At 48.5% G+C, this 26356-nt stretch overlaps 1 protein-coding gene across 1 annotated transcript in view; it reads right to left on the bottom strand.

Annotated features, from left to right (window-relative positions):
* The window catches only part of LOC135510729 (extracellular matrix organizing protein FRAS1-like), a 408168-nt gene that overhangs the window by 125328 nt on the left and 256484 nt on the right, over positions 1-26356 (bottom strand). The window contains 8 exon segments of the mRNA XM_064931929.1: positions 3102-3320; positions 3399-3500; positions 6066-6150; positions 11874-12038; positions 12202-12307; positions 13281-13421; positions 15506-15646; positions 16495-16635. Coding sequence (XP_064788001.1) covers positions 3102-3320; positions 3399-3500; positions 6066-6150; positions 11874-12038; positions 12202-12307; positions 13281-13421; positions 15506-15646; positions 16495-16635 — 1100 coding nt within the window.

Here is a 26356-nt window from a genome sequence, read left to right as displayed (position 1 = left end):
TGTAATCTCAGCAGGCTCAGAGCCAGAGAGGGTAACCTTACTGTAACCTTACTGTAATTTTAGCAGGCTCAGAGCCAGAGAGGGAAACCTTACTGTAATCTCAGCAGGCTCAGAGCCAGAGAGGGAAACCTTACTGTAACCATACTGTAATCTCAGCAGGCTCAGAGCCAGAGAGGGAAACCTTACTGTAATCTCAGCAGGCTCAGAGCCAGAAAGGGAAACCTTACTGTAATCTCAGCAGGCTCAGAGCCAGAGAGGGAAACCTTACTGTAACCTTACTGTAATTTTAGCAGGCTCAGAGCCAGAGAGGGAAACCTTACTGTAATCTCAGCAGGCTCAGAGCCAGAGAGGGAAACCTTACTGTAACCTTACTGTAATCTCAGCAGGCTCAGAGCCAGAGAGGGAAACCTTACTGTAACCATACTGTAATCTCAGCAGGCTCAAGCCTCTTCATCATCATGTTGCCTATTAGCCTTAGAGCTGCAAACTGGACCTTTACAAATCAGCTGAGCAAGACAATCTGGACCCTTACAAATCAGCTCGGCTAGACAACCTGGACCCTTACAAATCAGCTCGGCTAGACATTCTGGACCCTTACAAATCAGCTGGGCTAGACAATCTGGACCCTTACAAATCAGCTGGGCAAGACAATCTGGACCCTTATAAATCAGCTGGGCTAGACAATCTGGACCCTTACATATCAGCTGGGCTAGACAATCTGGACCCTTACAAATCAGCTGGGCAAGACAATCTGGACCCTTATAAATCAGCTGGGCTAGACAATCTGGACCTTTACAAATCAGCTGGGCTAGACAATCTGGACCCTTATAAATCAGCTGGGCTAGACAATCTGGACCCTTACAAATCAGCTGGGCTAGACAATCTGGACCCTTATAAATCAGCTGGGCTAGACAATCTGGACCCTTACAAATCAGCTGGGCTAGACAATCTGGACCCTTACAAATCAGCTGGGCTAGACAATCTGGACCCTTACAAATCAGCTGGGCTAGACAATCTGGACCCTTACAAATCAGCTGGGCAAGACAATCTGGACCCTTATAAATCAGCTGGGCTAGACAATCTGGACCTTTACAAATCAGCTGGGCTAGACAATCTGGACCTTTACAAATCAGCTGGGCTAGACAATCTGGACCCTTACAAATCAGCTGGGCTAGACAATCTGGACCTTTACAAATCAGCTGGGCTAGACAATCTGGACCCTTACAAATCAGCTGGGCTAGACAATCTGGACCCTTATAAATCAGCTGGGCTAGACAATCTGGACCTTTACAAATCAGCTGGGCTAGACAATCTGGACCCTTACAAATCAGCTGGGCTAGACAATCTGGACCCTTACAAATCAGCTGGGCTAGACAATCTGGACCCTTACAAATCAGCTGGGCTAGACAATCTGGACCCTTACAAATCAGCTGGGCTAGACAATCTGGACCTTTACAAATCAGCTGGGCTAGACAATCTGGACCTTTACAAATCAGCTGGGCTAGACAATCTGGACCTTTATAAATCAGCTGGGCTAGACAATCTGGACCTTTACAAATCAGCTGGGCTAGACAATCTGGACCCTCTCTTTCTAAAATTATCCACCGCAATTGTTGACAACCCCTATTACCAGCCTGTTCAACCTCTCTTTCGCATCGTCTGAGATCCCCTGAGATTGGGAAGCTGCCCTCTTCAGAGGGGGAGACACTCTAGACCCAAACTGTTACAGACCTACAGTGGGGCAAAAAAGTATTTAGTCAGCCACCAATTGTGCAAGTTCTCCCATTTAAAAAGATGAGAGAGGCCTGTAATTTTCATCATAGGTACACTTCAACTATGACAGACAAAATTAGAAAAAAAAAATCCAGAAAATCACATTGTAGGACAGGTCTCACAGACCTGTAACTTCTTCTTTAAGAGGCTCCTCTGTCCTCCACTCGTTACCTGTATTAATGGCACCTGTTTGAACTTGTTATCAGTATAAAAGATACCTGTCCACTTTCCCTTAGATAGTAACTGTCTCTGAGCATGTTGGTATCAGACCTCATTCTCCGATACCGTCTGCCTGACGGAACGGGAGTGAACAGCTTGTGGCTGGGGTGGGTGGGTGGGTGGCTGGGGTCCTTGATGATGCTGCAGGACTTCAGGATGTGGAGGATGAAGGAGTGATATTGATTTACAGAGTGGAGGAGAGGAGAGCGTGACATGACCTGCCTCCTCTTAATTAATCAATATGCAGCTTTATATCAAATCAAATGTTATTGGTCACATGGTTAGCAGATGGTCACATACACATGGTTAGCAGATGTTCATGGTCACATGGTTAGCAGATGTTCATGGTCACATGGTTAGCAGATGTTAATGGTCACACGGTTAGCAGATGTTATTGGCCACACGGTTAGCAGATGTTATTGGTATATGTGTTTGTTTGTTTGTTTGTTTGTTTGTTTGTGTGTGTGTGTGTGTGTGTGTGTGTGTGCTGTGTGTGTGTGTGTGTGTGTGTGTGTGTGTGTGTGTGTGTGTGTGTGTGTGTGTGTGTGTGTGTGTGTGTGTGTGTAACATGATGCAGGGTTATGATGGGGGGGGGGGGGTAGACTAGACCTGTAGGGGATCATGGTATAGGAGTGGAGATGAACACAATGGAGGGTAGCCGGGTGTGAACGAGGCCCAAGAAATCTGTATGTCTGCCTCTGTGTGTCTGTCTTCCATATGTCTAGACAACTACAGTACCAACAATGGGCAGATCCTGCCTTGTCCATGGTGGGGGGAGAGAAGCACCTCTCTCACGGTGGTCTCAAAACTTCCTACTAACAGCTAATGGCTTATGATAAAAGATCACAGTATTTGCATTTACGTGAAAAATCATTCAGCATGACAAAGTCATACAAAAAACATACACCTTCCTTCCTTCCTTCCTTCCTTCCTTCCTTCCTTCCTTCCTTCCTTCCTTCCTTCCTTCCTTCCTTCCTTCCTTCCTTCCTTCCTTCCTTCCTTCCTTCCTTCCTTCCTTCCTTCCTTCCTTCCTTCCTCCCTACTTCCTTCCTTCCCTTCCTTATTCCTCCCTCCCTCCCTCCCTCCCTCCCTCCCTCCCTCCCTCCTACCTTCTGAGTGATGTTGATCTGCAGTAGAATGTTCTGGTAGCTGTGTCCATCGTTGACCTGTAGCAGTATCCTGTCCCGTTTCCCCAGCGACCCGTCGTGGAGGTACTGCACCTGTTCCCGGGACAACTCCTCCGTCTTGAATTGGCTCAGCGCCCGGTCGCCGTGGAGACGGGTCAGACGGCCATGTTGGGGCGGGTCCAAAACCGTGACCAGGACGTCCTGAGAGGAGGACATATTTAGAGGATATTTAGATACACACACACACACACACACACACACACACACACACACACACACCTGAGGGTTGTCTGGGTCGTCAATCTGAAGCACGGTCTTGGAGATGACCGACGTCTTTCCTCCGTCCACCAGCAAAGGATTGAGGGTAAGAATCTGCGGGGCCTGTGAGAGAGAGGGGAGGGTCTTAATAACTGATTGGTTGTTGTAAGAGTTGTAACACGACACTTTGTTTTTCACTCAACTTGATGTTGACGGTGGAAAATGGATAGGAGGGCAATGAAAAATAATAGTTAAAGAAAATAATAACAACGAAACAAAAAATAAGAGACAATAACATTATCGACACATTTCGACAGAAGAATGAGGTAGAGAAGAGGTCAGATCTAATCTTTATCTGATTCAACTCTGAAACCCAATGAAACCAGGAAATGGAATGGCAGCCCACTACTACTAGATGGCAGAACACCACTACAGCATCCTGAAACAAAGGCAACATTTCAACCGTCTAGCAGAGGGAAGGAGGGCTCCCTGTTCACCCACGCCTGCGTTGCCACACATGACTCCAACACCATCATCAAGTTCCCTGACGACACGACGGTGGTGGGTCTGATCACCGGCGACGACGAGACAGCCTATAGGGAGGAGGTCAGTGACCTGGAAGTGTGTTGCCGGGACAACAACCTCTCCCTCAACGTCAGTAAGACAAAGGAGCTGACTGCGATCACGCCCCCATCCTCGTCGACGGGGCTGCAGTGGAGCGGGTCGAGAGCTTCACATCCAAATCAAATGGTCCTCTCACAGTCATGAAGAAGGCGCGACAGGGCTTCAACCCCCTCAGGAAGTTGAAAAGATTTGGCACCGTCGAGAGCATCTTGACTGGCTACATCACCGCTTGGTACGGCAACAGCACCGCCATCGATCACATGGCGCTACAAAGGGTGGTGCGGACAGCTCGGCACATCACTGGGGCCGAGCTCCATGCCATCCATGACCTCTATACCAGGCGGTGTGAGAGGAAGGCCCGGAAATATTCTGACACCAACAGACTCCTGAACAGCTTCTACACCTACCCCTGAAGAGATGTAGCGTCCTACTCTGCTCCCCACTAAATCTTGTACATTGTTCTCCCCATTCAGAGACATGCTCTGTACAATGCTGTGTCCCCGTAATCAAGTAGCCTACATTTCCTGTGCTACTCTGTGCCCAACATTAAATAGTTATACATTGCGATCCCTGTGTACGGTGACCACGCTAAATTATGTACCTTGTTCTCCCTAAAGAGTTGTATTGTCCAACTCTGCAACAGGCTACATTGTTGTCCCTGAAGCTCTGTTCTGTGCAGGTCCATACTAAATCACTGTTCATTGTTGTCCCTGGAGCGCTGTTCTGTACAGGTCCATTATAAATCACTGTTCATTGTTGTACCTAGAGCACTGTTCTGTGCAGGTCCATACTAGAGAGGGCTCAGTGGTTCCCTAGGTTTATAGAGAGGGCTCAGCAGGCCCCTAGGTTTATAGAGAGGGCTCAGTGGTTCCCTAGGTTTATAGAGAGGGCTCAAAGGTTCCCTCGGTTTATAGAGAGGGATCAGCAGGCCTCTAGGTTTATAGAGAGGGCTCAGTGGTTCCCTAGAATTATAGAGAGGGCTCAGTGGGATTATAGAGAGGGCTCAGTGGTTCCCTAGGATTATAGAGAGGGCTCAGCGGGCCCCTATGATTATAGAGAGGGTTCAGCGGGCCCCTAGGTTTATAGAGAGGGTTCAGCGGGCCCCTAGGTTTATAGAGAGGGCTCAGCCGGCCCCTAGGTTTATACAGAGACCTCAGCAGGCCCCTAGGTTTATAGAGAGGGCTCAGCCGGCCCCCACGTTTATACAGAGGGCTCAGCAGGCCCCTAGGTTTATAGAGAGGGCTCAGCGGGCCTCTAGGTTTATACAGAGACCTCAGCAGGCCCCTAGGTTTATAGAGAGGGCTCAGCCGGCCCCCACGTTTATACAGAGGGCTCAGCAGGCCCCTAGGTTTATAGAGAGGGCTCAGCGGGCCTCTAGGTTTATAGAGAGGGTTCAGCGGGCCCCTGGGTTTATAGAGAGGGCTCAGCCGGCCCCTGGGTTGATACAGAGTGCTCAGCAGGCCCCTAGGTTTATAGAGAGGGCTCAGTGGGCCTCTAGGTTTATAGAGAGGGCTCAGCAGGCCTTTAGGTTTATAGAGAGGGCTAAGCGGGCCCCTAGGTTTTGGCAGGCAACGGCTGATCTTTATCTCTTCCAGGCAAGGCAGGCAACACTCTCTCTCTCTCTCTCTCTCTCTCTCTCTCTATTTACTCTGTTGTGTCTGGGGAGTCGTGCCTCACTGCAGAGGGAAAACCAGCCCATTGGACACAGCTGTTATAACTGGTTGCCTACTACTGTATGCCAACATGCGAGCACGCTAAGCTAAGCCCCCACAAGCACTTAGAAAATCCCTTTTTTATACACGCGAGGAGAGACAGGCTAACCTTTTTCTGTGTTTATGAACAGGGAGAGCGAGAGCTGTCAGCACCCTCCCAATCCCTTCAAGGATCCATCATACGAATATGGAAAATATACTTTTCTTTGCTTCCTGGTTTGGTGCTGTGTTCTTTAAAGAGTGTATTGAGGAGCATGGTGGCAGAACGAGTCTTGAATGTCCTCAGTTCCCCTTTAGAGCGAGACAATCAATACAGATACTAGATGAGGTTGAGAGGTCGGTAAACGGGTACCTGCATGGACACTGCCTGGACCTGGATCATCTCTGGTCGGGAGAAGAGCTGAGGGTCAGTCACACGCAGGGAGAACTGTCCACTCCTGGAACAATACAACAACATGAGAGAGAGAGAGAGAGAGAGAGAGAGAGAGAGAGAGAGAGAGAGAGAGAGAGCGAGAGAGATAGAGAGAGATATATAGAGAGAGATAGAGAGAGAGAGATAGAGAGAGAGATAGAGAAGAACAGTACATCAGAAATCAGCTCAATGTAATTGAAGAATCCATAGACTCTAACCACTTCTGGGAAAATTGGAAAACACTAAACAAACAACAACACAATGAGTTATCTATCCAAAATGGAGATGTATGGGTAAACCACTTCTCCAATCATTTTGGCTCTATAACAAAGAACAAATAGCAAAACCATATACAGGATCAAATACAAATCTTAGAATCAACTATTAAAAAACATATTTTGGCTGCTATCCCGTTAACGGGATCGATATGACAACAGCCAATGAAAGTGCAGGGTGCCAAATTCCTCAAACATACATGTATTTTATACCATTTTAAAGGTAATCTTGTTGTTAATCCCACCACAGTGTCCGATTTCAAATAGGCTTTACAGCGAAAGCACCACAAACGATTATGTTAGGTCACCACCAAGCCACAGAAAAACACAGCCATTATTCCTGCCTAAGAGAGGAGTCACAAAAAGCACAAATAGAGATAAAATTCATCACTAACCTTTGATGATCTTCATCAGATGACACCCATGACCTTCATGTTACACAATTCATATTTATATCAAAAAATCTGAGTTCACATTGGCGCGTTACGTTCACTAGTTCCAAAAACATCCAGTGATTTTGCATAGCCACATCGATTCAACAGAAATACTCATCATAAATGTAGATGATAATACAAGTTATACACATGGAATTATAAATATACCTCTCCTTAACCTGTTGAGTGTATGGGGCAGTATTTTGATGTTTGGATGAAAAACGTACCCAATGAAACTGTCTATTTCTCAGGCCCAGAATCTAGAATATGCATATATTTGTCAGATTAGGATAGAAAACACTCTAAAGTTTCCAAAACTGTCAAACTATTGTCTGTGAGTATAACAGAACTGATATTGCAGGCGAAAACTGAGGAAAATCCAACCAGGAAGTGCCTAAGAGAAACGAATCTCCCTGTTCCATTGCATGCCTAGCCTCCATTTAAAGGGATATCAACCAGATTCCTTTCCCTATGGCTTCCACATGGTGTGAACAGTCTTTAGACATAGTTTCAGACTTTTATTCTGAAAAAATGAGCGAGAACGATCACTTCACATCAGTGGATGCCTGGGTGCACGCAGAGTTTTGCGCAACAGCTTGGAGCAGACATTTTCTCTCTCGCTCCTATTGAAAAAGCTACAGTCCGGTTGAAATATTATCGATTATTTATTGTAAAAACAACCTGAGGATTGATTATAAAAAACGTTTGACATGTTTCTACGAACTTTACGGATACTGTTGGGAATTTTCGTCCTCCCGTCATGACCTGCACAAGCCTGTGGATTTTCTGAACAAAATCCGCAAACCAAATGGAGGTTTTTTGGATATAAAAATAATCTTTATCGAACCAAAGGAACATTTATTGTGTAACTGGGAGTCTCGGAGTGCAAACATCTGAAGATCATCAAAGGTAAGTGATTCATTTTATTGCTTTTCTGACTTTCGTGACCAATCTACTTTGCTGCTAGCTGTTTGTAATGTTTTGTCTGCTAAGAGAGATGTCCTAACATAAACGCTTGGATAGCTTTCGCTGTAAAGCTTTTTTTTAAATATATTTTAATCCACACGCCAGGTGGATTAACAACAAGCTAGGCTGTGTTTTGCTATATTGCACTTGTGATTTCATGAAAATGAAATATTTTTAGAAATTTCATTTTGAATTTGGCGCTCTGCAATTCAGCGGATGTTAACGAAAATTATCCTGCTAATGGGATGTCAATGCAACCGCTGTGTCAGATTTTAAAAAAACTATACGGAAAAAGCAAACCATACAATAATCTGAGACGGCGCTCAGAAAATAAATACAATTATCTGCCATGTTGGAGTCAACAGAAACCAGAAATCACATTATAAATATTCCCTTACCTTTGATGATCTTCATCAGAATGCACTCCCAGGAATCCTAGTTCCAAAATAAATGCTTGATTTGGTCGATAATGTCCATTATTTATGTCCATGTAGCTACTTTTGTTTCGGGCGTTAGGTACACATATCCAAACTCTCGTGCAGGTCCAGCATAACTTCAGACAAAAACTTCAAAAGGTTATATTAGAAGTCGAAGAAACATTTCAAACTAAGTATAGAATCGTTCTGTAGGGTGTTGTTATCATACATCTTCAATAAAGTTCCAACCAGAGAATTCCTTTGTGAGAAGCCATGGAACGCAGGTCGATATCATGTGAAATTTTGCGGACGACACAACAGTGGTAGGCTTGATTACCAACAACGACGAGACGGCCTACAGGGAGAAGGTGAGGGTCCTCGGAGTGTGGTGTCAGGAAAATAACCTCACACTCAACGTCAACAAAACTAAGGAGATGATTGTGGACTTCAGGAAACAGCAGAGGGAACACCTCCCTATCCACATCGATGGAACAGTAGTGGAGAGGGTAGTAAGTTTTAAGTTCCTCGGCATACACATAACAGACAAACTGAATTGGTCCACCCACACAGACAGCATCGTGAAGAAGGCGCAGCAGCGCCTCTTCAACCTCAGGAGGCTGAAGAAATTCGGCTTGTCACCAAAAGCACTCACAAACTTCGACAGATGCACAATCGAGAGCATCCTGGCGGGCTGTATCACCGCCTGTTACGGCAACTGCTCAGCCCACAACCGTAAGGCTCTCCAGAGGGTAGTGAGGTCTGCACAACGCATCACCGGGGACAAACTACCTGCCCTCCAGGACACCTACACCACCCGATGTTACCGGAAGGCCATAAAGATCATCAAGGACAACAACCACCTGAGCCACTGCCTGTTCACCCCGCTATCATCCAGAAGGCGAGGTCAGTACAGGTGCATCAAAGCTGGGACCGAGAGACTGAAAAACAGCTTCTATCTCAAGGCCATCAGACTGTTAAACAGCAACCACTAACATTGAGTGGCTGCTGCCAACACACTGACTCAACTCCAGCCACTTTAATAATGGGAATTGATGGGAAATGATGTAAAATATATCACTAGCCACTTTAAACAATGCTACCTAATATAATGTTTACATACCCTACATTATTCATCTCATATGTATACATATATACTGTACTCTATATCATCTACTGCATCTTTATGTAATACATGTATCACTAGCCACTTTAACTATGCCACTTTGTTTACATACTCATCTCATATGTATATACTGTACTCGATACCATCTACTGTATCTTGCCTATGCTGCTCTGTACCATCACTCATTCATATATCTTTATGTACATATTCTTTATCCCCTTACACTTGTGCATAAGACAGTAGTTTTGGAATTGTTAGTTAGATTACTTGTTGGTTATTACTGCATTGTCGGAACTAGAAGCACAAGCATTTCGCTACACTCGCATTAACATCTGCTAACCATGTGTATGTGACAAATAAATCTTTATTTTATTTTATTTTATTTTATTTGAATTCAATAAGGCCTGGGTTGAAAATTGACCAACCTCAGATTTCTCACTTCCTGTTTGGATTTCTTGAGTTTGAGTTTGAGTTTATTATATTTTTACAGGGACAGTGCACATTAATCAACGTTGCAGTAAATGTGCCGGTTTTAGCCAGCCGGCTAATTTTCAACTGCTGTCCCTGGGCAGGTTATTAAAGACAATTACAATACAGACAGTCAATGAGCAGTGAGCACATGCAGAGCAACATAGGACAAGCAAGACGTAGCATACAGACAGAGCAACATAGATCAAAAAGCAGCAAGTCAAAAACTCTTCTCAGGTTTTTGCCTGCCATATGAGTTCTGTTATACTCACAGACATCATTGAAACAGTTGATTTCAAAAAAGCCTTCGACTCAATTTGGCATGAGGGTCTGCTAATACAAATTGATGGAAAGTGGTGTTGGGGGTAAAACATACAATATAAAATAGGCAAAAAGCACACACATTCCTTCCAACAGGGCCGTGGGGTGAGACAGGGATGCAGCTTAAGCCCCACCCTCTTCAACATATATATCAACGAATTGGCGCGGGCACTAGAACAGTCTGCAGCACCCGGCCTCCCCCTGCTAGAATCCGAAGTCAAACGTCTACTGTTTACTGATGATCTGGTGCTTCTGTCACCAACCAAGGAGGGCCTACAGCAGCACCTAGAGCTTCTGCACAGATTCTGTCAGACCTGGGCCCTGACAGTAAATCTCAGTAAGACCAAAATAATGATGTTCCAGTCGCCAGGACCACAAATACAAATTCCATCTAGACACTGTTGCCCTAAAGCACACAAAAAAACTATACATTCCTTGGCCTGAACATCACGCAACAGGTAACTTCCACAAAGCTGTGAACGATCTGAGAGACAAGGAAGGGCATTCTATGCCATCAAAAGGAACATAAAATTCAACATGCCAATTAGGATCTGGCTAAAAATACTTGAATCAGTCATAGAACCCATTGATGCTCACCAACCAAGATTTCACAAAATGGGACAAATACCAAATTGAGACTCTGCATACAGGATTCTGCAACAATATCCTCTGTGTACAACGTAGAACACCAAATAATGCATGCAGAGCAGAATTAGGCCGATTCCCACAAATTATCAACCACCTAATAGGAAGTGATTAACAAACCTTCCTTAACAAAGCCATCACCTACAGAGAGATGAACCTGGAGAAGAGTCCCCTAAGAAAGCTGGTCCTGGGGCTCTGTTCACAAACACAATCACACCCTACAGAGCCCCAGGACAGCAGCACAATTAGACCCAACCAAATCACGAGAAAACAAAAAGATAATTACTTGACACATTGGAAAGAATTTAAAAAAAAACAGAGCAAACTAGAATGCTATTTGGCCCTAAACAGAGAGTACACAGTGGCAGAATACCTGACCACTGTGACTGACCCCAAATTAAGGAAAGATTTGACTATGTACAGACTCAGTGAGCATAGCCTTGCTATTGAAAAAGGTCGCCGTAGGCAGACATGGCTCTCAAGAGAAGACAGGCTATGAAGACAGGCTATGTGCACACTGCCCACAAAATGAGGTTGAAACTGAGCTGCACTTCCTAACCTCCTGCCCAATGTATGACCATATTAGAGATACATATTTCCCTCAGATTACACAGATCCACAAAGAATTTGAAAACAAATCCAATTTTGATAAACTCGCATATCTACTGGGTGAAATTCCACAGTGTGCCATCATAGCAGCAAGATTTGTGACCTGTTGCCACGAGAAAAGGGCAACCAGTGAAGAACAAACACCATTGTAAATACAACCCATATTTATGCTTATTTATTTTCCCTTGTGTACTTTAACCATTTGTACATTGTTAAAACACTATATATATATAATATGACATTTGTAATGTCTTCATTGTTTTGAAACTTCTGTATGTGTAATGTTTACTGTTAATTTTAATTGTTTATTTCACTTTTGTATATTATTTACCTTACTTGCTTTGGCAATGTTAACACATGTTTCCCATGCCAATAAAGCCCCTTGAAATGAATTGAGAGAGAGATAGAAAATAAAAAAATACAGAAAATGTGAGACTGAGATCGATATTGAGATTGAGATCCTTTAATTCTCTGTCTGTACAGTCACTCACCTGGCCTTGTCCTTGTTATGTGTGAAGCGGACCCGTCCGCTCTCTAGCTGAGCCCAGGAGAAAGTGTCGTCCCGGGCCAACTCTGTCTCCCTGCCCTCCTCCAGGACAACCACACAGCCTGTCGTGGGGGGCTGTAGCAGCTGGAACACCAGGCTCTCTGGAGGGCTGGCAGGTCAACATCAAAACAAACTTTTACAAAACAAACAATACACTTTACAGAGTGAGACAGATCTCTGTTGAAAAAGAGGAAGAGGTTCCCTCAACCTCAAAATATTATTCTGGTTAAATGAAGGTTAAAAACAGAAAGAAAGTTAAATGAGAGTTTAACCTGTCTTGGTCCTGGGCAGAGATTAGACTGGTGACCAGGGGTTTGGTTCCCCCAATGGGCACCAACAGAGATCCATTGATACGCAGGGTTGGGGCCTGGCTGTTAGCTGGAGGGAGGGAAGAAGTGAGAGAGAGACAGGGAGAGAGAGAGAGAGGGAGAAAAGGGAGAGAGACAGAGAGAGATAGATAGAGTGGGAGGGAGATAGAAAGGGAGGGAGATAGAAAGAAAGAAAGAGAGGGAGGGAGAAAGGGAAGGAGAGAGAGAGGGATGGAGGGAGAAAGAAAGAGAGGGAGGGAGAGAGGGAGAGAGAGAGAAAGGGAGGGAGAGAGGGAGAGAGAGAGATAAGGAGAGAGAGAGCATGAAGGAGAGAGAGAGGGAGAGAGAGAGAAGGAGAGAGAGGGAGAGAAGGAGGGAGAGAGAAGGGGAGGGAGAGAGGGAGGGAGAGAGAGAGAGAGAGAGAGAGAGAGGGAGGGAGAGAGAGAGGGAGTGTCCAATGATAAGTGTCCAATGCATGGATCAAGGTTATGTCTCTCTACTGGTGTCCACACGAACAAAAGGTGTTGCCTAAAGTTTCAGTTTTTGTCCCCGCCACTGTATCAGGGATAGTGAAATGTCTGTGTATGCTGTCCCTGATGTACTAGGTCCTCTGCTGTTCTCTCTACTGGGGTCATCCAGGGCTCGGTACTATGTCCTCTGCTGTTCTCTCTACTGGGGTCACCCAGGGCTTGGTAATATGTCCTCTGCTGTTCTCTCTACTGGTGTCCCCCAGGGATTGGCACTAGGTCCTCTTCTGTTCTCTCTACTGGTGTCCCCTAGGGCTCGGTACTAGGTCCTCTGCTGTTCTCTCTACTGGTGTCACCCAGGGCTTGGTACTAGGTCCTCTGCTGTTCTCTCTACTGGTGTCCCCCAGGGATTGGTACTAGGTCCTCTGCTGTTCTCTCTACTGGTGTCCCCTAGGGCTCGGTACTAGGTCCTCTGCTGTTCTCTCTACTGGTGTCCCCCAGGGCTCGGTACTAGTCCGGTACTCTCTGTTCACCAAGTCACTTGGTTCTGTCATTGAAACAGTATTGAAGATTTACCATGGCATGTCCATGTCTTCTTATCAGCATAGAATCCGTGTCCACAGTCTGGAGTGCAGTATCCGTCTCTTAGGTAGGTGTCCTGTCTACAAACGTTGCAACAACCCATCCCCTCACACTCCACACAGTCAGCAGAACATGCTGGGAAACAGGGGGATAACACAAACAGTTGATTAATACTGTAAGATCAATGGTGATGAATATGTATGTCAAGGGATTGAGAATGCAAACAGCACTATGTGTCTCAACAGTGGTTGTAATTTGAAGATGAAACATTTGATTTAAAAAAATAAGATATTTTGGATATGAATTTCAGGTGTTTCTACTCAATAGGGTGGAGATTTTCTCTCATCCCGGGATTTATCATACTACCAGCGTAGTACACAAGGGGGTGCTAAAAGCACGCAAAATTATAACATTGGGCGTCTATATCCAGAATGCTAACAAAAGTACTAGAGAATTTCAATAGAGGTTGCTAGCTAAATATGCTAAAGCACACAAACGAAAATAAACAAAAAATAAACAAATTGCAAAGACAGGCTCATATATACAGAGCATTAGCATCAGAATGTATTCAAACCCCTTTACTTTTTTCCCAAACATTTTACGATACAGCCTTATTCTAAAATTAATGAAATAAAACATCAATCTACACACAATACACAATACCTCACAATTACAAAGTGAAAACAGGTTTTTAGAAATGTTTGCAAATGTAATAAAAAAACAGATATATCCTATTTAAATAAGTATTCAGACTCTTTGGTATGAGACTTGAAATTGAGCTCAGGTGCATCCTGTTTCCATCGATCATCCTTAAGATGTTTTTACAACTTGATTGGAGTCCACCTGTGGTAAATTAATAAATGGAAGAAGTTTGGAACCACCACGACTCTTCCTACAGCTGACTGCCCGGCCAAACTGAGCAGTTGGGGGAGAAGGGCCTTGGTCAGGGAGGTGACCAAGAACTTTATGGTCACTCTGACAGAGCTCCAGAGTTCCTCTGTGGAGATGGGAGAACCTTCCAGAAGAACAACCATCTCTGCAGCACTCCACCAATCAGGCCTTTATAATAGAGTGGCCAGATGGGAAGCCATTCCTCAATAAAAGGCACATGACATCCCCCTTGGAGTTTTCCAAAAGGCACCTGAAGACTTTCACACCATGAGAAACATGATTCTCTGGTCTGATGAAACCAAGATTGAACTCTTTAGCCTGAATGCCAAATGTCACGTCTGGAGGAAAACTGGCACCATCCCTACGGTGACGCATGGTGGTGGTAGCAACATGCTGTGGGGATGTTTTTCAGCGACTGAGAGACTAGTCAGGATTGAGGGGAAAATGAACCTGCTCCAAAGCATTCAGGACCTCAGACTGAGGACAACGACCCTAATCACACCGCCAAGACAACGCATGAGTGGCTTCGGGACAAGTCTGAATGAGCTCTGTAGAGAACAATGGGAGAAACTCCCCAAATACAGATGTGCCAAGCTTGTAGCGTCATTACCCAAGAAGACTCAAGGCTGTAATCACTGCCAAAGGTGCTTCAACAAAGTACTGAGTAAAGGGCCTGAAAACGTATGTAAATCAGATATTAAATCAGATTTGTAATTTATAATTATCTTTTTTTCTTCTTCTTCTAAATAACAGTTTTTGCTTTGTCATTATAGGGTTATGAGATGTCATTTTGGGGTATTGTGATGTCATTTTGGGGTATTGTGATGTCATATTGGGGTATTGTTTGTAGATTGATGAGGGAATCAAAAAATATATATATTTTAGAATGAGGCTGTAACGTAACAAAATGAGGTCTGAATACTGAATACTGCCACTGTTTAGAGGTACCAGATGTCATTTTAACATGTATTTATTATGAATTACTATTAATTCAGCCAGTTACTTAAATAACTAGAACGTTAAATCATATACACAGCTGGACTCACCTCCCGCTCCCCCGCTTTCTCCTGTTGTACTATTTACTCAACTGTTCTGGGAAACTACGGTAAGCTTCACAATGTAAAATAATATAAACAGGTGAAAAATGAAGAATCTGGGTCTGCGTTATCTTCTAACATCCTGCACAAGTTTTACCGCAGGTAGTAACTTAAAAAGTCCCTATAAATGTTCAAAAGTATTGAAAAATTGTTTTGACAACAAAAAAACATCCTGTTGCTATTTCCAAATACCAAGATCTGAAACCGGATTCATCTATTTGTTTTTCTTACATGTACAAAACTGTAGAGAGGAGTCCAGAAAGTAGTTCCTTCCACACTCCAACACACAGCGACCCTGCAGGGTGGCATAGGGAGGCTGGCACCGCCCACACAGACCTGGGCCCTGGCATCCCTCACACTGCTCATCACAACCTGGCACAGACAGATAGAGAGACAAAGAGATCGAGAGAGATGAGAGAGATAGACGAGAGATGAGAAACGAGAGAAAGACCGAGAGAGAGGGTGGGGGACGAGGGAGAGAGAGGGTGGGGGATGAGAAACGAGAAAGAGATAGAGGGGGGGAACGAGAAACGAGAGAGAGTTAGGGGGGGGACGAGATACAAGAGAGAGGGTGGGGGATGAGAAACGAGAAAGAGATAGAGGGGGGGAACGAGAAACGAGAGAGAGAGAGTTAGGGGGAGACGAGAAACAAGAGAGAGGGTGGGGGATGAGAAATGAGAGAGAGGGTAGGGGATGAGAAACGAGAGAGAGAGAGGGGGGGGAGAGATGAGAAACGAGAGAGAGAGAGGGGGAGATGAGAAACGAGAGAGAGGGTGGGGGATGAGAAACGAGAGAGAGAGAGAGAGGGTGGGGCATGAGAAACGAGAGAGAGAGAGGGTGGGGGATGAGATACAAGAGAGAGAGTGGGGGATGAGAAACGAGAGAGAGATGGGGGGACGAGAAACGAGAGAGAGATGGGGGGACGAGAAACGAGAGAGAGGGGTGGGGGATGAGAAACGAGAGAGAGAGAGGGGGAGAGACGAGAAGCGAGAGAGAGAGAGTTAGGGGGGTACGAGAAACGAGAGTTAGGGGAGGGGGGGGGGGGCGAGAAACGAGAGCGAGGGGGAGGGGGGGAGACAAGAAAGGAGAGAGAGAGGGGGGGGGGGGGGAGAAACAAGAGAGAGAAACAGACAATATATGTTAGAAGGTATAACCGGCTTAGAACATTCAATGACAAACATTTAATAAAAAAAAGTGAAATGATCTATTCAGGCACGTACTGAGGCATCTCTCTCCATCCTGGTAGGACCCTGAGGAGCAGCCCTGGACACAGAGTCCGTCCTGCAGAACATGTCCCTCCATACACTGCAGGCAGGCAGTATGCAGAGGACCCTGACACTCATTACAGCTCCAGTCACACTCTGGAAGGAGGGAAGGAGAGAGAGAATCACACTCTGGAAGGAGGGAGGGAGAGAATCACACTCTGGAAGGAGGGAGGGAGAGAGAGAATCACACTCTGGAAGGAGGGAGGGAGAGAGAGAATCACACTCTGGAAGGAGGGAGGGAGAGAGAGAATCACACTCTGGAAGGAGGGAGGGGGAGAGAGAATCACACTCTGGAAGGAGGGAGGGAGGGAGAGAATCACACTCTGGAAGGAGGGAGGGAGGGAGAGAATCACACTCTGGAAGGAGGGAGGGAGAGAGAGAATCACACTCTGGAAGGAGGGAGAGAGAGAATCACACTCTGGAAGGAGGGAGGGAGAGAATCACACTCTGGAAGGAGGGAGGGAGGGAGAGAGAGAATCACACTCTGGAAGAGGGAGGGAGAGAGAGAATCACACTCTGGAAGGAGAGGAGAGAGAGAATCACACTCTGGAAGGAGGGAGGGAGGGAGAGAATCACACTCTGGAAGGAGGGAGGGAGGGAGATAATCACACTCTGGAAGGAGGGAGGGAGAGAATCACACTCTGGAAGGAGGGAGGGAGAGAGAATCACACTCTGGAAGGAGGGAGGGGAGAGAGAATCACACTCTGGAAGGAGGGAGGGAGAGAATCACACTCTGGAAGGAGGGAATCACAGGGAGAGAGAGAATCACACTCTGGAAGGAGGGAGAGAGAGAGAATCACACTCTGGAGGAGGAGGGAGGGAGAGAGAGAATCACACTCTGGAAGGAGGGAGGGAGAGAATCACACTCTGGAAGGAGGGAGGGAGAGAGAGAATCACACTCTGGAAGGAGGGAGAGAGAGAATCACACTCTGGAAGGAGGGAGGGAGAGAGAGAATCACACTCTGGAAGGAGGGAGGGAGAGAATCACACTCTGGAAGGAGGGAGGGAGAGAGAATCACACTCTGGAAGGAGGGAGGGAGAGAGAGAATCACACTCTGGAAGGAGGGAGGGAGAGAATCACACTCTGGAAGGAGGGAGGGAGAGAGAATCACACTCTGGAAGGAGGGAGGGAGAGAGAGAATCACACTCTGGAAGGAGGGAGGGAGAGAGAATCACACTCTGGAAGGAGGGAGGGAGAGAGAATCACACTCTGGAAGGAGGGAGGGAGAGAGAATCACACTCTGGAAGGAGGGAGAGAGAGAATCACACTCTGGAAGGAGGGAGGGAGAGAGAGAATCACACTCTGGAAGGGAGGGAGAGAGAGAATCACACTCTGGAAGGAGGGAGGGAGAGAGAGAATCACACTCTGGAAGGAGGGAGGGAGAGAGAATCACACTCTGGAAGGAGGGAGGGAGAGAGAGAATCACACTCTGGAGGAGGGAGGGAGAGAGAGAATCACACTCTGGAAGGAGGGAGGAGAGAGAGAATCACACTCTGGAAGGAGGGAGGGAGAGAATCACACTCTGGAAGGAGTGAGGGAGAGAGAGAATCACACTCTGGAAGGAGGGAGGGAGAGAGAGAATCACACTCTGGAAGGAGGGAGGGAGAGAATCACACTCTGGAAGGAGGGAGGGAGAGAGAGAATCACACTCTGGAAGGAGGGAGGGAGAGAATCACACTCTGGAAGGAGGGAGGGAGAGAGAGAATCACACTCTGGAAGGAGGGAGAGAGAGAGAATCACACTCTGGAAGGAGGGGGGGAGAGAGAGAATCACACTCTGGAAGGAGGGAGGGAGAGAATCACACTCTGGAAGGAGGGAGGGAGAGAGAATCACACTCTGGAAGGAGGAGAGGAATCACACTCTGGAAGGAGGGAGAGAGAATCACACTCTGGAAGGAGGGAGGGAGAGAGAATCACACTCTGGAAGGAGGGAGGGAGAGAGAATCACACTCTGGAAGGAGGGAGGGAGAGAGAATCACACTCTGGAAGGAGGGAGGAGAGAGAATCACACTCTGGAAGGAGGGAGGGAGAGAGAGAATCTGGAAGGAGGGAGGGGGAGAGAGAACTCTGGAAGGAGGGAGGGAGAGAGAGAATCACACTCTGGAAGGAGGGAGGGAGAGAGAATCACACTCTGGAAGGAGGGAGAGAGAGAGAGAATCACACTCTGGAGGAGGGAGGGAGAGAGAGAATCACACTCTGGAAGGAGGGAGGGAGAGAATCACACTCTGGAAGGAGGGAGGGAGAGAGAGAATCACACTCTGGAAGGAGGGAGGGAGAGAGAGAATCACACTCTGGAAGGAGGGACTCTGGGGAGAGAGAGAATCACACTCTGGAAGGAGGGAGGGAGAGAGAGAATCACACTCTGGAAGGAGGGAGGGAGAGAGAATCACACTCTGGAAGGAGGGAGGGAGAGAGAATCACACTCTGGAAGGAGGGAGGGAGAGAGAGAATCACACTCTGGAAGGAGGGAGGGAGAGAGAATCACACTCTGGAAGGAGGGAGGGAGAGAATCACACTCTGGAAAGGAGGGAGGAGGAGAATCACACTCTGGAAGGAGGAGAGAGAGAATCACACTCTGGAAGGAGGGAGGGGAGAGAGAGAATCACACTCTGGAAGGAGGGAGGGAGAGAGAATCACACTCTGGAAGGAAGGAGGAATCACACTCTGGAAGGAGGAGGGAGAGAGAATCACACTCTGGAAGGAGGGAGAGAGAGAATCACACTCTGGAAGGAGGGAGGGAGAGAGAGAGAATCACACTCTGGAAGGACACTCTGGAAGGAGGGAGGGAGAGAGAGAATCACACTCTGGAAGGAGGGAGGAGAGAGAGAATCACACTCTGGAAGGAGGGAGGGAGAGAGAATCACACTCTGGAAGGAGGGAGGGAGAGAGAATCACACTCTGGAAGGAGGGAGGGAGAGAGAATCACACTCTGGAAGGAGGGAGGGAGAGAGAATCACACTCTGGAGGAGAGAGAGAATCACACTCTGGAAGGAGGGAGGGAGAGAGAATCACACTCTGGAAGGAGGGAGGGAGAGAGAATCACACTCTGGAAGGAGGGAGGGAGAGAGAGAATCACACTCTGGAAGGAGGGAGGGAGAGAGAGAATCACACTCTGGAAGGAGGGAGGGAGAGAGAATCACACTCTGGAAGGAGGGAGGGAGAGAGAGAATCACACTCTGGAAGGAGGGAGGGAGAGAGAGAATCACACTCTGGAAGGAGGGAGGGAGAGAGAGAATCACACTCTGGAAGGAGGGAGGGAGAGAGAGAATCACACTCTGGAAGGAGGGAGGGAGAGAGAATCACACTCTGGAAGGAGGAGGGAGAGAGAATCACACTCTGGAAGGAGGGAGGGAGAGAGAGAATCACACTCTGGAAGGAGGGAGGGGAGAGAGAGAATCACACTCTGGAAGGAGGAGGGAGGGAGAGAATCACACTCTGGAAGGAGGGAGGGAGAGAGAGAATCACACTCTGGAAGGAGGGAGGGAGAGAGAGAATCACACTCTGGAAGGAGGGAGGGAGGAGAGAATCACACTCTGGAAGGAGGGGGGGGAGAGAGAATCACACTCTGGAAGGAGGAGAGAGTATCACACTCTGGAAGGAGGGAGGGAGAGAGAGAATCACACTCTGGAAGGAGGGAGGGAGAGAGAGAATCACACTCTGGAAGGAGGGAGGGAGAGAATCACACTCTGGAAGGAGGGAGGGAGAGAGAATCACACTCTGGAAGGAGGGAGGGAGAGAGAATCACACTCTGGAGGAGGGAGGAGAATCACACTCTGGAAGGAGGGAGGGAGAGAGAATCACACTCTGGAAGGAGGGAGGGAGAGAGAATCACACTCTGGAAGGAGGGAGAGAGAGAATCACACTCTGGAAGGAGGGAGGGAGAGAGAGAATCACACTCTGGAAGGAGGGAGGGAGAGAGAGAATCACACTCTGGAAGGAGGGAGGGGAGAGAATCACACTCTGTAAGGAGGGAGGAGAGAGAATCACACTCTGGAAGGAGGGAGGGAGAGAGAGAATCACACTCTGGAAGGAGGGAGGGAGAGAGAGAATCACACTCTGGAAGGAGGGAGGGAGAGAGAGAATCACACTCTGGAAGGAGGGAGGGGAGAGAGAATCACACTCTGGAAGGAGGAGGAGGGAGGAGGGAGAGAGAGAATCACACTCTGGAAGGAGGGAGGGAGAGAGAGAATCACACTCTGGAAGGAGGAGGGAGAGAGAGAATCACACTCTGGAAGGAGGGAGGGAGAGAGAATCACACTCTGGAGGAGGGGAGGAGAATCACACTCTGGAAGGGGGGAGAGAGAATCACACTCTGGAAGGAGGGAGGGGGAGAGAATCACACTCTGGAAGGAGGGAGGGAGAGAATCACACTCTGGAAGGAGGGAGGGAGAGAGAGAATCACACTCTGGAAGGAGGGAGGGGAGAGAGAATCACACTCTGGAAGGAGGGAGGGAGAGAGAGAATCACACTCTGGAAGGAGGGAGGAGAGAGAGAATCACACTCTGGAAGGGAGGAGATCACACTCTGGAGAGAGAGAATCACACTCTGGAAGGAGGGAGGGGAGAGAGAATCACACTCTGGAAGGAGGGAGGGAGAGAGAATCACACTCTGGAAGGAGGGAGGGAGAGAGAATCACACTCTGGAAGGAGGGGAGAAGGAGGGAGAGAGAATCACACTCTGGAAGGAGGGAGGGAGAGAATCACACTCTGGAAGGAGGGAGGGGAGAGAGAATCACACTCTGGAAGGAGGGAGGGAGAGAGAATCACACTCTGGAAGGAGGGAGGGAGAGAGAATCACACTCTGGAAGGAGGGAGAGAGAGAATCACACTCTGGAAGGAGGGAGGGAGAGAGAGAATCACACTCTGGAAGGAGGGAGGGAGAGAGAGAATCACACTCTGGAAGGAGGGAGGGAGAGAGAATCACACTCTGGAAGGAGGGAGGGAGAGAGAATCACACTCTGGAAGGAGGGAGGGGAGAGAGAATCACACTCTGGAAGGAGGGAGGGGAGAGAATCACACTCTGGAAGGAGGGAGGGGGAGAGAGAATCACACTCTGGAAGGAGGGAGGGAGAGAGAGAATCACACTCTGGAAGGAGGGAGGGAGAGAATCACACTCTGGAAGGAGGGAGGGAGAGAGAGAATCACACTCTGGAAGGAGGGAGAGAGAGAGAATCACACTCTGGAAGGAGGGAGGAGAGAGAGAATCACACTCTGGAAAGGAGGGAGGGAGAGGGAGAGAATCACACTCTGGAAGGAGGGAGGAGAGAGAATCACACTCTGGAGGGAGGAGGAGAATCACACTCTGGAAGGAGAGAGAGAATCACACTCTGGAAGGAGGGACTCTGGGGAGAGAGAGAATCACACTCTGGAAGGAGGGAGGAGAGAGAGAATCACACTCTGGAAGGAGGGAGGAGAGAGAGAATCACACTCTGGAAGGAGGGAGGGGAGAGAGAATCACACTCTGGAAGGAGGGAGGGGAGAGAGAATCACACTCTGGAAGGAGGGAGGAGAGAGAGAATCACACTCTGGAAGGAGGGAGGGAGAGAGAATCACACTCTGGAAGGAGGGAGGGAGAGAGAGAATCACACTCTGGAAGGAGGGAGGAGAGAGAGAATCACACTCTGGAAGGAGGGAGGGAGAGAGAATCACACTCTGAGAGAGAATCACACTCTGGAAGGGAGGGAGAGAGAGAATCACACTCTGGAAGGAGGGAGGAGAGAGAATCACACTCTGGAAGGAGGGAGGAGAGAGAGAATCACACTCTGGAAGGAGGGAGGGAGAGAGAGAATCACACTCTGGAAGGAGGGAGGGAGAGAGAGAATCACACTCTGGAAGGAAGGAGAATCACACTCTGGAAGGAGGGAGGGAGAGAGAATCACACTCTGGAAGGAGGGAGGGAGAGAGAGAATCACACTCTGGAAGGAGGGAGGAGAGAGAATCACACTCTGGAAGGAGGGAGGGAGAGAGAGAATCACACTCTGGAAGGAGGGAGGGAGAGAGAGAATCACACTCTGGAAGGAGGGAGGAGAGAGAGAATCACACTCTGGAAGGAGGGAGGGGAGAGAGAATCACACTCTGGAAGGAGGGAGGGAGAGAGAGAATCACACTCTGGAAGGAGGGAGGGAGAGAGAATCACACTCTGGAAGGAGGGAGGAGAGAGAGAATCACACTCTGGAAGGAGGGAGGAGAGAGAGAATCACACTCTGGAAGGAGAGAATCACACTCTGGAAGGGGAGAGAGAATCACACTCTGGAAGGAGGGAGGGAGAGAGAGAATCACACTCTGGAAGGAGGGAGAGAGAGAATCACACTCTGGAAGGAGGGAGGGAGAGAATCACACTCTGGAAGGAGGGAGGGAGAGAGAGAATCACACTCTGGAAGGAGGGAGGGAGAGAGAATCACACTCTGGAAGGAGGGAGGGGAGAGAGAATCACACTCTGGAAGGAGGGAGGAGAGAGAATCACACTCTGGAAGGAGGGAGGAGAGAGAGAATCACACTCTGGAAGGAGGGAGGGGAGAGAGAATCACACTCTGGAAGGAGGGAGGGAGAGAGAGAATCACACTCTGGAAGGAGGGAGGGAGAGAGAGAATCACACTCTGGAAGGAGGGAGGGGAGAGAGAATCACACTCTGGAAGGAGGGAGGAGAGAGAGAATCACACTCTGGAAGGAGGGAGAGAGAGAGAATCACACTCTGGAAGGAGGGAGGGAGAGAGAATCACACTCTGGAAGGGAGGGAGGAATCACACTCTGGAGGAGAGAGAATCACACTCTGGAAGGAGGGAGGGAGAGAGAGAATCACACTCTGGAAGGAGGGAGGGAGAGAGAGAATCACACTCTGGAAGGAGGGGAGAGAGAGAGAATCACACTCTGGAAGGAGGGAGGAGAGAGAGAATCACACTCTGGAAGGAGGGAGGAGAGAGAGAATCACACTCTGGAAGGAGGGAGGGAGAGAGAATCACACTCTGGAAGGAAGGAGGGACTCTGGAAGGAGGGAGAGAGAATCACACTCTGGAAGGAGGGAGGGAGAGAGAGAATCACACTCTGGAAGGAGGGACTCTGGAAGGAGAGAGAATCACACTCTGGAAGGAGGGAGGGAGAGAGAATCACACTCTGGAAGGAGGGAGGGAGAGAGAATCACACTCTGGAAGGAGGGAGGGAGAGAGAGAATCACACTCTGGAAGGAGAGAATCACACTCTGGAGGAGGGAGAGAGAGAATCACACTCTGGAGAAGGGAGGGGAGAGAGAATCACACTCTGGAAGGAGGGAGGGAGAGAGAGAGAATCACACTCTGGAAGGAGGGAGGGAGAGAGAATCACACTCTGGAAGGAGGGAGGGAGAGAGAGAATCACACTCTGGAAGGAGGGAGGGAGAGAATCACACTCTGGAAGGAGGGAGGGAGAGAGAGAATCACACTCTGGAAGGAGGGAGGGAGAGAGAATCACACTCTGGAAGGAGGGAGGGAGAGAGAGAATCACACTCTGGATCACACTCTGGAAGGAGGGAGGGGGAGAGAGAATCACACTCTGGAAGGAGAGGACTCTGGAAGGAGAGAGAGAATCACACTCTGGAAGGAGGGAGGGAGAGAGAATCACACTCTGGAAGGAGGGAGGGGAGAGAGAATCACACTCTGGAAGGAGGGAGGGAGAGAGAGAATCACACTCTGGAAGGAGGGAGGGAGAGAGAGAATCACACTCTGGAAGGAGGGAGGGAGAGAGAATCACACTCTGGAAGGAGGGAGGGGAGAGAGAATCACACTCTGGAAGGAGGGAGGGAGAGAGAGAATCACACTCTGGAAGGAGGGAGGGGAGAGAGAATCACACTCTGGAAGGAGGGAGGGAGAGAGAGAATCACACTCTGGAAGGAGGGAGAGAGACTCTGGAAGGAGGGAGAGAGAGAATCACACTCTGGAAGGAGGGAGGGAGAGAGAGAATCACACTCTGGAAGGAGGGAGGGAGAGAGAGAATCACACTCTGGAAGGAGGGAGGGAGAGAGAGAATCACACTCTGGAAGGAGGGAGGGAGAGAGAGAATCACACTCTGGAAGGAGAATCACACTCTGGAAGGGGAGAGAGAGAATCACACTCTGGAAGGAGGAGAGGAGAATCACACTCTGGAAGGAGGGAGGGAGAGAGAGAATCACACTCTGGAAGGAGGGAGGGAGAGAGAATCACACTCTGGAAGGAGGGAGGGAGAGAGAAAATCACACTCTGGAAGGAGGGAGGGAGAGAGAATCACACTCTGGAAGGAGGGAGGGAGAGACAGAATCACACTCTGGAAGGAGGGAGGAGAGAGAATCACACTCTGGAAGGAGGGAGGGAGAGAGAGAATCACACTCTGGAAGGAGGGAGGGAGAGAGAGAATCACACTCTGGAAGGAGGGAGGGAGAGAGAGAATCACACTCTGGAAGGAGGGAGGGAGAGAGAATCACACTCTGGAAGGAGGGAGGGAGAGAGAGAATCACACTCTGGAAGGAGGGAGGGAGAATCACACTCTGGAAGGAGGGAGGAGAGAGAGAATCACACTCTGGAAGGAGGGAGGAGAGAGAGAATCACACTCTGGAAGGAGGGAGGGGAGAGAGAATCACACTCTGGAAGGAGGAGGGGGAGAGAGAATCACACTCTGGAAGGAGGGAGGGAGAGAGAGAATCACACTCTGGAAGGAGGGAGGGAGAGAGAGAATCACACTCTGGAAGGAGGGAGAGAGAGAATCACACTCTGGAAGGAGGGACTCTGGAAGGAGGGAGAGAGAATCACACTCTGGAAGGAGGGAGGAGAGAGAGAATCACACTCTGGAAGGAGGGAGGGAGAGAGAGAATCACACTCTGGAAGGAGGGAGGGAGAGAGAGAATCACACTCTGGAAGGAGGGAGGGAGAGAGAGAATCACACTCTGGAGAGAATCACACTCTGGAGGGGAGGGGAGAGAGAATCACACTCTGGAAGGAGGGAGGGAGAGAGAGAATCACACTCTGGAAGGAGGGAGGGAGAGAGAGAATCACACTCTGGAAGGAGGGAGGGAGAGAGAGAATCACACTCTGGAAGGAGGGAGGAGAGAATCACACTCTGGAAGGAGGGAGGGAGAGAGAGAATCACACTCTGGAAGGAGGGAGGGAGAGAGAGAATCACACTCTGGAAGGAGGGAGGGAGAGAGAGAATCACACTCTGGAAGGAGGGAGGGAGAGAGAATCACACTCTGGAAGGAGGGAGGAGAGAGAATCACACTCTGGAAGGAGGGAGGAGAGAGAGAATCACACTCTGGAAGGAGGAGGGAGAGAGAATCACACTCTGGAAGGAGGGAGGGAGGAGAGAATCACACTCTGGAAGGAGGGAGAGAGAGAATCACACTCTGGAAGGAGGGAGGGAGAGAGAGAATCACACTCTGGAAGGAGGGAGGAGAGAGAGAATCACACTCTGGAAGGAGGGAGGGAGAGAGAGAATCACACTCTGGAAGGAGGGAGGGAGAGAGAGAATCACACTCTGGAAGGAGGGAGGGAGAGAGAGAATCACACTCTGGAAGGAGGGAGGGAGAGAGAGAATCACACTCTGGAAGGAGGGAGGGAGAGAATCACACTCTGGAAGGAGGGAGGGAGAGAGAGAATCACACTCTGGAGGAGGGAGGGACTCTGGAAGGAGGAGAATCACACTCTGGAAGGAGGGAGGGAGAGAGAGAATCACACTCTGGAAGGAGGGAGGGAGAGAGAGAATCACACTCTGGAAGGAGGGAGGGAGAGAGAGAATCACACTCTGGAAGGAGGGAGGGAGAGAGAGAATCACACTCTGGAAGGAGGGAGGGAGAGAGAGAATCACACTCTGGAAGGAGG

This window comes from Oncorhynchus masou, chromosome 1 (genome assembly GCF_036934945.1).
Source record: "Oncorhynchus masou masou isolate Uvic2021 chromosome 1, UVic_Omas_1.1, whole genome shotgun sequence".
NCBI lineage: Eukaryota > Metazoa > Chordata > Actinopteri > Salmoniformes > Salmonidae > Oncorhynchus > Oncorhynchus masou.
Note: the sequence above shows the minus strand (reverse complement) of the source record. Positions and strands in the feature narration are given on the sequence as shown.